At 36.6% G+C, this 10,346-nt stretch overlaps 1 protein-coding gene across 7 annotated transcripts; it reads right to left on the reverse strand.

The window, feature by feature from the left end:
- Window positions 1-159: 159 nt before the first annotated feature.
- LOC109000578 (malonate--CoA ligase-like) lies at window positions 160-8,643 on the reverse strand. 7 transcript variants are annotated; one of them, XM_035692684.1, is made up of 17 exons: window positions 8,359-8,643; window positions 7,094-7,263; window positions 6,599-6,811; window positions 5,415-5,604; window positions 5,215-5,303; window positions 4,718-4,787; window positions 4,508-4,560; window positions 4,275-4,382; window positions 3,712-3,810; window positions 3,423-3,515; window positions 3,200-3,277; window positions 2,862-2,966; window positions 2,035-2,125; window positions 1,160-1,233; window positions 800-979; window positions 366-419; window positions 160-253 (listed from the first exon to the last, which is right to left on the reverse strand). In XM_035692684.1, the coding sequence occupies exons 2-17, from the start codon at window positions 7,241-7,243 to the stop codon at window positions 209-211; spliced, it is 1,692 nt and encodes a 563-aa protein (XP_035548577.1). In that variant the 5' UTR covers window positions 7,244-7,263; window positions 8,359-8,643; the 3' UTR covers window positions 160-208. The 7 variants fall into 7 exon arrangements, with proteins under 7 accessions (XP_035548577.1, XP_035548578.1, XP_035548580.1 ...); XM_035692685.1 differs by having other exon boundaries at window positions 8,349-8,643; XM_035692687.1 differs by having other exon boundaries at window positions 8,345-8,517.
- Window positions 8,644-10,346: the final 1,703 nt, after the last annotated feature.

Here is a 10,346-nt window from a genome sequence, read left to right on the forward strand (position 1 = left end):
CATCAAACATATGATATAAAATAAATATTCCATTTTATTTTATTTTTTTTATAAGTAGGCAAATGTTCCTTTTTATCTGTAGCTTCATGGAAAATTTCATTCTGTTCGAAGTTTCAACAAATTAATTGGGATCACCTTATAAGCGCGAGATTTAAAATCTAAAACTGAATGTGGCATGCATCACTTTTGATCTACAATCAATAGAAATTTACTGTTCAGCAGCCAGCACTTTCTTCAATTCTTTCTTATTCACCTAGATCAGACATAAAGAAGGTGTGACAAAAGAGCTCTTTAGGTACCACTTCATGTTAAGCTATGGAAATGTAACATTTTTCTTTGCAACACAGTGAAGTGAAGCAACTCACCTTTCCCATGGCATTACGAGGCAGCGAGTCCCAGAGAAGCAATCGGGTTGGTAGCTGGAGAGACAGTGTAAAGCATTAGTTAATAGAAATGTATGTTATTTATATTTAGCATTCGTCTTAGAAGTTAGCACACTACATGGACAGACAGATTTATCATCAAGATTCAAATCAAGTTGTCTCTACTTCTGGAGGAAGACATTCAGTATCTGGCATACCATGAGGCATTTGGGATGTGGCATGCCTGGCCAATCAAATCACGTTTGAAGCCAGTGCCAGACACATCTTCAACTGAGGATCAAATACACCACAAAAAATCCATCTCCAGAATTTTACTTCTAACTGGAGAGTAAGGCCTTCCTATGAAAAATTGGACCAGTGCTCTACTTTTCCATATGGAGGAAGGGAAGGAGCGAAAGATGGTCATGCTACAATACCTTGTATGGTGCAAGTTTTTCTTTAGCCCAAGAGCAGAGTTCCTCCAACGTTATAGCAGGCTTCAGATCTTCCTCCCTTATTCTCTTAACTTCTGCATTAGGCACAATAATTGCACAAACAGCTTCACCATAATCTTTGTCCGGTAACCCCAACACACAACATTCTGCAACAGCTGGATGCTGCACAAGAAATGTTTTCATTGTGATTGTCAATCTATCTAGTTAAACAATTTTTACTTTTTTTCCTCTTTTGCATGTTTTTTATCAAGAGTTATTCTAGAAGAATGATAATGAAATGCACTACTATAAAGTGAACATTTAAGGCTATTTTTTGGATTAACAAGGATGAAAAGTACTTGCCTCCAAGATAGCTGATTCAATCTCTAATGCAGATAATTTGTATCCACCAACCTTCATGATATCAGCACTTGTACCTGATACCCACACACAACAATATTGCAGCATGTACACTTGTAATCCTTGATTTATGGAAAATCAATATGAATTTTAGGCCCCTTATTAGCAGCATAAGAGGCAATTATAATATGAAACTGCAACTGGATCCCATAACATATAAAAATAACACGTTTTTTCAACTGACACAAATGAAAATATAATTCTTCGAGTTGGATGAATAACTATCACCCAACCACTACAAAAACTGGGGGAAGTGGCTTGTGCATATTTTATGCTGAGTGAATAGGGGCCACATTTACGTTCATTAATCATCAATACCAGGTTTATCATTTATGAATGTACTACCACAGAAAATAGCATCAGACCAGAACAATGTATCAAGCTTCTTTTCGGGTCACATCTACTTCTCTCATTCCTATAATTACTTACAGTAGGAAAAAAAGGGGCGAGGGGATGGGTGCTGTCCAACATTGCAGGGACGAGGGAGTGATGAGGGCTTAATTAAGTGCCTTAGCCACCCAGGAGTTGAAGTTTCCCCTTGGAATTAGAGAGAGAAAAAAAGGGGGGCATGGGTGCTGTCCCACATTGCAATAGAGGGAGTTTGATGATGGCTTAATTAAGTGCCTTAGCCACCCTGGAAGTTGAAGTACTCCCTTTACAATGGGTTTAGGTCTCACCCTTAACAGGTCTCATCCAATCCTCTCCAATCTTTAGTTGTTGAAAAATTAAATAAAAAATCATTACATCTCAAGTAAAAAAGTTTGTCTCATGCATATTCTGTGAGATGTATTATGAACATGAACTCTAAATTTCCTTACGTCCCACAATGATGTAGTATCCATCCACATCCACTTTACCAGCATCCCCGGTCCTGAAGAAGTCCCCATCAGTAAACGATTCCCTAGTTACCTGAACAAAATTATTACAAAACTGAATTTGCATGAGTATTCCACATTCCATTTTTCATTGGTGTAAAACTACTAGTTGCTAAATCATATTGTCAAAACTTAATCCATTCGATTACATCTGACAGACATACATAGTCTACAGCTTTGAGATGGCATGGCATCTAGTCCACATGTTATGTAGTCAGAACCTGCATATTAGTGTCGAACTTACAATATGAGGCATGCCTAACAGACTTAGGAGTATTGTAGCAGACAGGGTATATGACATCACTGTGATTATATCAAGGCTTCCACAGAAAAAGGAAAAAAACCAGCAAAAATAGTGTGCAGATTATGAAGGTCAAATATAGCATGCATTTCTCTACTTAAGTGATAAGAATTCATTGGAGAAAAGCAAAAATATAAAATATAAATGTATTATTGCAAAGACCAGCAAAGAAAGACATGGCCAATAAGCCATGTGATGAGATCAAGCCTTCAGAGTCCTTTAGAACATATATTGTTTCCCTACATAAATATTAATTTGGAATTTTCACCTCAATCAAATTTGAAAAACCTAAGACAGATTCATCACGATAATGGAAGTTGTACTTGCCAATGACCTTGAACTTATATGACACCTTCTCCTCCGAAAGGAATAAGGTGGGGTCACGGGTTCGCTCTATTGTGTGTAATTTACAATCAATTGAAAAAAAATAACTGATGGGAAGGAGATACTAAAAAATATCATAAAGTACCTCTGGAAGTTTCCAATATCCCCTAAACAATGAAGGGCTTTTAACGCAAAGCTCACCCACCCTGTCTGTGTCATCTTCATTCTCATTTTCTTCTAGAATCTTCACCTATCATAAACACAAAAATGCTGCTGACGAGAGTCCAAGGAATTAAAAAATAAAAATAAAAAAAATCAATGACCATCAATGTCTTTAGAAAAATGAAAACCAGAATGTTATATTATTCATAAATGTGTAAATTAAACCTTAAAATGATCGTTTATGTTCAGTGATTATGTTATAATATCCACTTCGCTCCATGGAGGTTAATTACAAATCGGACAAGGGGAAAGTTAACTAACCTGCACACCAGGAAATGGTTTCCCAACAGTCCCGGCCTTCCGTATACCTTCCAATGGATTTGATATTGCCATGACAAACTAAGACATTAAACCATCACTTGTAAGAAGTACACTCTATGTCTACTGATAAAAAAAAAACTATACTCTGTGTAAACACAGTGTTTATGCTCCTTCATAAATTTAATAATATACTGGGAAAAGGTATTTAAACTAGATTTCTTACTTCAGTCATGCCATATCGTTCCAAAAGGCGATGCTCCGTGATAGTTTCCCATTGTTGCATGACAGGTTGAGGGAGTGCTGAGGAGCCACACATCTGTGAAGTAAAACAGAGAGAGGGAATTCATCAGTTGGCTTTGACAATTGGGAACAACCATTAGAGCATATATATATATATATATAAACTGAAAAACTTTTAAATATTATTTAGGAGGTCATCACAAGAAAAAAAATGGTTAGAAGTTCAATTGATTCTTAAAAGTTGCACCCAGGAAACGTCCTTTTGTACCTACCATTAGTCTCAGCTGTCTTGCTGCAGAGGCAGAAGCAGCTTGTAACTCTGGATCCATTGCTTCATAACCTTGTATCAATCGAGTATACATGGTTGGAACCTACATATTACAGAATGATTTCTCCGTATCAACTCTCAACTGTGACAATATCACTAACACGACACTCTTAATATTTGTAATAAATAGCCAGGTAAGAAAAATAGCGTGCATTAGAATATGATTAGGATTCCATTCTTTCTACTATAAAGTCTATCCCATGATAAGAAAATTATATAATAGGCCTACTCTTGACTCTGTATACAATATGTATGCCAAAGGAACTCTGCATAATTACAGGCATACAGCCAATGTGCTATGAAAACATAAATTTGTAACTTCAAAAGGTATATAAAAAAGGTTCAACCAAGTTACATACTAAGGTATTAAAAAAAAATAACCATTGTGCAGTAGGTAACTAAGATTTAAGACCACATTCAGGAAAGGTACACAGAAGAAGTACGGGTAGGGGAGAAAGTGATGACCACTATTTACAAAAAAGTGCTTAAGATAAAGACCATGCTTACTCCTGTAAAAACGGTTATAGCGTCATCAGCCTTAGTCCCCTCAATTGGATATGACTCACGCCATCTCTGCCAAATTCCCCTTACACTAAATTTTGGCATAAACTCAACCTTCAAAACACATGATCAGATATATTAATAGAGCAAAAGTGAACTTTAATAGTTATGATGGATGGAAAGTAGAAAATATCCATTCGAGGGGAAGGAAAAAAAGAATAAGGAAAAGGCTAAATTACCGTTGACCCGGCATAGAGAGGTGCTAGTAGAGCATTAAATAGCCCATGAACATGTATATTATAAGTTAAGGATCACTGCAACACCGAGTTTACGAAATCAAATTTGATACAGCAACATCTAAGAAGCCAACAAAGGCATATACTCAGGCTGTAATCATGTGAAGAAACTAAAACAGTTTCACAATCTGAAAATATAAATATGAGGGATATGATGTAGCGGTAGGCAATGCAAAAATTGGTCAGCTGAAGTATACTCCCAAGCTTCTGCGAGTGTTTGTACCTGAAATCCAATGTTGCAACAAACATCAATGCACAAATAAATAAATAAATAGTATATGTAAAAAAGTTAATTTGGCATGGTCATGTAACCGCTTCATTAAGGAGGTTTTAGCATTAATTCCTAGACTGGAGTTTGACAGCATTCCTCATCCAAATGTAAAACGTTTGAGCAAATGCTCTTAAGAACAGTTAAATACAACCAAAGGTTTCAACTAGAACAGTCATTTAAACCGGAATATTTTTTACATGATATCGACTATGTTTATGGATAAATATGGACAAAATAAACATATAAATTATACATAAACAAGCATGGTCACATAGATGCACATCTGACAACCATGAGGTTTTCACATAAAGGATAGTAGCTTATAGTGGACCATGGGATAAAAGCGTATTAAAACTCATGAGGTGCATGATGTGCATACCTGTGCAGTGATGCTTCTGTGCGTGTGAACAACTCCTTTAGGTTTACCAGTTGTACCACTTGTGTATATAATTAATGCTGGATCCTCACCTGCACCATTGGAATTGACCAAGTAGTGGATGAGAAAAAAAAACTGTTCTCAATTTCATGCACAGCTATTACTTGGATGTATAATTGCTCAAAGGTCTGTCACCATCCTACTTGATGTCTCAATATTCCTTTGCAAAATTCCACGTTCATCTATTCCACCAGGTGGTGAATGATCATGGGCATTTTTCTGTGAAGAAATGCTCAGAACAGGTGGAATAACAGAGTGTCGAGCAGCACATTTAGAAGCAACTTCTTGCAGAAACTCATGATGATCCTCAGTACTTAGTACAATGGAGACATCCTATAAAAAATAAGCATAAGAGTTCAATAGAAACAAGTCCACAATAAAACCAAAAAAAGAAAGAAGAAAATGACAAAACAAAGATGCTGGAGGTTGGCCTGAATTAAAACTTCTTCCTGCAAATATAGTGCTATGATGTTTACAACAATCACACTAACTCTTAGGTAGGAAAACCCCACAACAACAGATCAGGTTGACATTGCATTAGTAAAATAGCCAAGACTCAAGACAACCTGAGTTTTTCTCTGCATGATTAAACATAATCAAGGCTCCATCTCAACTCAAGCATTCATAGATAGGCTCAAACTGGGATTGATGCCATGCTTGTTGAACTTGAGAGTAGCTTGTAAAGCAAACCAACCCTATGCAGTGTGCTTGAGCTTGATTCATTTGTCTAAACAAATGAGCTGAGCAATTGACCAAGCTTTGATCAAACCACTCGTGAGCAGTTTATACCCTAAGTTGCTATTTGAGATAGAGATAAAACCACTGCCAATGATATGGTCTTCAGGTTAGACAGCCAGGGAAAAGAAAGAAAATAACTTTCTTCACTGCAATTTATCAAATCTGAATAATAATCAAATTAAGAACCTTAAGCACACTCTTATACCAAAGAAACCCAAGAAAAAACTAAATCCCAGTACCTCTAAAGTAGCATGAATGGTACCACTACAGTGTGTGAAAAGTCACCACACAACTTCTGAAAAAAGAAATCTGCTCTTGCTCAATCACTATTCAACTAATGAGAGCTATCCTTCAAAGAGTAAAAGGCATTTTGAAATTGATACGAGTAATTCTGAAGTAAAAAGGTGGCATATTACTGTTTCAAATGTTAATAGGATGTGCGGCAACCTATTAGATGACGGAAACAATAATGCAGGTATTATGAGTTGGAAAGATAGGAGTTGGGGGAGGTGTATGGGCACAATAAAATATACACCATAGAAGTATGTTATTTACAATTAAAAGAAAAACTAGGAGTTCTAGTACACACCGAATCATTCATCACATGTAGGAGCTCAGCCTCTGGGTAGCTGAGTGCAAGTGGAACAGCAACACCTCCACTCAACCAGGTCCCTAGCATTCCAGCAACGAACTCAGCTGAAGGTTTGGCCACAATTCCTATTCGAGCTCCACCAAGATGACCAAGTCCTCCCACACCATCAACAGATAGAGAAGGCTTTTCCCGTTTGCTCTCTTTGGAAGTCTGATATATGATATATGAGTACATCGCATTGAAGGGTTTTGTCAAACAATTTAATAGTAATTTCTTCAGGGGTAACTAAAAAGAATATTGCTAATAAATCAATGAACTAATCTTGGAATTCTGATACTTCAATTACTAATAAGTGATCAGCAAACTAGAATAGCTGCAATCTTATGGAACTTCCACAGTGCTTCCCAAGTCAATATAAACAGCACATGCCCAAGAATAAGGTATGCAAGCCCAAAGGTCTAAGTGTATATGAACTTCTTAGTTCTTACTCACACTTATTAAGTCACTACTGCTTAAAATATTAGATATCTCGAATGCTGATGAAATGAGCTGTATGTAGCTGTAACTTTGCTTATCGGCTCTAATAGCAACTCTGTCACGAGAGGCACACCCCTGCCTAGAAACTTCTTTGACTACCTCCATAAATGTACCAGAATCTGATGCTGTAATAGAGGAGAAAGAGCATTGTTAAGATGTGACCAAACATATATAGCATTCATTGTTACAACAATGGTTCTTCAAACCCATTAGCCCTCACAACCAAAAATACCCAAACTCAAAACAGGGATTTGTAATTTCTTAAAGAGAACCAACCACGCCCACGTAGTTTCCATCCTAAAATTCCATTCAAACTTTCATAGCATTTGCTTAACAAACCAATCTAGACTTACATCACTTTAGATATTGAACGGCTCTTTTGTTTATGATAGAAGTATTAGTCGTCCAGACTGGGAAATAACTAAAAATTCTTACTCATCACCATAATTTGATAGTGATGGAAAAGTATTCAGATTTTACGAACTGACACGCTAGATTGAAGACTATGCTTCACGTGCTTGCACTTCTAAATGATATGTAAAACACAATGGAACCATTCAAATTATCCTGATGCATCATGTTTCTTATACGCTTATTCATACCTTTGTTTAACCTAGTTTGATGTTATGCAACAAAATAAGGGGAAGAAATTCAGAATTCCCCGTCTGTATCCAGGATTCAACGAAATTGAAACGAATAAGGACATCGTTTCGCAGAAGAGAAACTTAATCAGTCACAAAGGGCATAGTTAAAAAACAAAAACCCAAAACGACAGAAAGTTGGAAAGTTGGAAAGTTGGTTATATACAAGAACATCTAAGCAACAGAACCAATATAAACCAAGTCAATCATTACCATTCATATTCTAAAATAATTTTAGTTGAACAAAACCATCACACATGAACCATATAAATACACATATGGATACAAGCACGCATATATTTAACGTGGCGATTGCTCTGTTTTGTTTCCAACAAGTGCGTAACATAACGAAAAGAAAGCAGCCCCAGCACTCGAACAAAGGCCTCCGATCAGTCCAGGCCAATTAGTCAATCATTTCGCCGAGCACAAAACGTAACATCAAATACGATCCTTCTATATTTCATTTTCCAAATTCTTTCTCTAAGCAACCAAACAGAGGAATCCGTAGCAATGCAAAAAAGAAAAAAAACAAACAAACAAACACAAGAGAGCAACAGCGACACACACACGAGTACGGACAAGGTGGACAGAAACAAGGCCGAGGTCCCGTGAGCCTGCTCAGAGAGAGAGCGAGGAAACTGGATACAAAGTAAAAGAGGGCCTAGACAAGGCAGTTGGAAGGACTTGAAAGATGAGCAGCGACTCGTTGAGGAAGGGAGTAGGTGGAAGCCGTGCCCGACTCATGACAAACAGTCGGTGACAGTTGTGTTTGAACTTCGAAAAAATCTGGGTAGCAGCCATTAGATCACACATGACGACGTTGCTAAGCAAATTTACCAATTTCTTCCTGAGTCCCCCTCACTCCAAAATACCCCTCCGAATTCGAAATTTGTTATGACCCATTAGGTGAATTCACTCTTAAAAATTAGTTTACAAGAAATATACATTTAGAAGCTTATAAACTACCAACCAATCTCATATTTAGTCGATGTGGGATCGTAACAACTACTACACTCTGCACCCGACATCCATGGCAGTCCCCACGCTCATACAGTCTGGCTGTGCGCTAGGTCTTTTCCTAGCTCCAGGCGAACATTGTCATATCGACATCACCTCCCGTACTGCACAATTGTAACCGTCGCAGCATGACCTTAGACGTATGGTGGCTCTAATACCATTTGTTATGAACCCATTAAGTATAACTCACCTTTAAAAACTAGCTTACAAGATAATGGTGCCTAGAGGCTTATAAATCATCAACTAATCTCATACTTAGTCAATGTGAGATCGTAACAAAATCTCTAACAACGGCAAGGGAAGCTACCGAGACTATGTGAGCTGCGATGGAGAGGGAGGAGGGGGTTGTCGTGACTTGGGTTCTACGATGGGGGTTGCTAAGAGGTCGTGGGGCTCGGTGGTGGTGGTTGGGCTGACGTACAGCGGCGACATGGTGGCTAAATTTGTGTGTGAGACCCATTTTGGGACGGCGGGGGGAAATGCCGTGGAGGCTCGAAGGTGGCTAAAGGATCGCCAGTGTGAGAGGAGCTAAACGCACATTTTTTTAGGGAAAAAAAAAAGTCACATAGAGTGTGCATTGTATGGACTGTTATAATGGTTCATTTATAGTTTACTTTGAATTGAGGGCAGCCACTAAATCACACATGACGGTAACTTCATTGCTACTAGTGGGTGGGTGTGTGTGTCGGTTTTAGGTGATTTTTAGTCACCATTTGTTTGGATGTTAAGTTGAATTGAGTTCTTTATAAATGTAGTGAGTTTTGTAGAGCCCACCTAAAATGAGTTTATATGTGTTTTGATGTTAAAATGAGTTTATATTATGTATTTATAGGAAGTTGAAAAAGATTGTAAATCTCGTAAGTAAAAAAATGTTGAGTTAAAAAATATTTTGGGTTTTACATGTAAAGAAGTTTTGAGTTGAGATGAATTTAGTTATTTGAGAGCTGGGTATTTGGATGTTAGATTCAGCTTAAAATTAGACTAAATTGAGTTGATTTAAGTTCAATCCAAGTTCTAAACAGCCCTAGATTGTGATTTTTGAAGTAATTGTTAGATGGTTTTGATGGTATTAAAAAAAAAGGTGGAAAATTGAATATACACTGGGGCGATTGCTCACTCTTAAAACATTTTAATGCAATATGACTTACATATTTTATTTATTTTTCTAATTTATAAAAAAAATGTTTAAATAAAAAAATTATAGAAAATCTTAATCTCGTGATTTCTATTCTATTTTATATTATTTTCACAAGATTTCAGGTAAACTTTAAATAGTCTCGTTATAAAATAAGATGAGTTGAGATTAAAGTTAAAAATTGAATAAAATATTATTATAATATATATTTTTAACATTAATTTTATTTTAAACTTTGAAACAATTGAAAGGTAGAATTATTTATTTTATTTAGTGTAAATATTTGAAAAAATTATAATTATTAAATAAAATGAAATCAAATGAATCGAGAGGAATGGTAAAAACAAACAAGTAACGAACGAACAATATTATCTTGGAAGGAAGGACCTGCTCTGCTGGCTGCCATGCAAAAACC

This window comes from Juglans regia, chromosome 7 (assembly GCF_001411555.2).
Source record: "Juglans regia cultivar Chandler chromosome 7, Walnut 2.0, whole genome shotgun sequence".
Taxonomy (NCBI): domain Eukaryota; kingdom Viridiplantae; phylum Streptophyta; class Magnoliopsida; order Fagales; family Juglandaceae; genus Juglans; species Juglans regia.

Coding starts and splice junctions, on each gene's coding strand:
- LOC109000578 (XM_035692682.1), bottom strand. Junction 3,516..3,711: donor CAAGACAGCTGAGACTAATG/GTAGGTACAAAA, acceptor TTTACTTCACAG/ATGTGTGGCTCCTCAGCACT. Junction 420..799: donor AAAAACTTGCACCATACAAG/GTATTGTAGCAT, acceptor CTGTCTCTCCAG/CTACCAACCCGATTGCTTCT.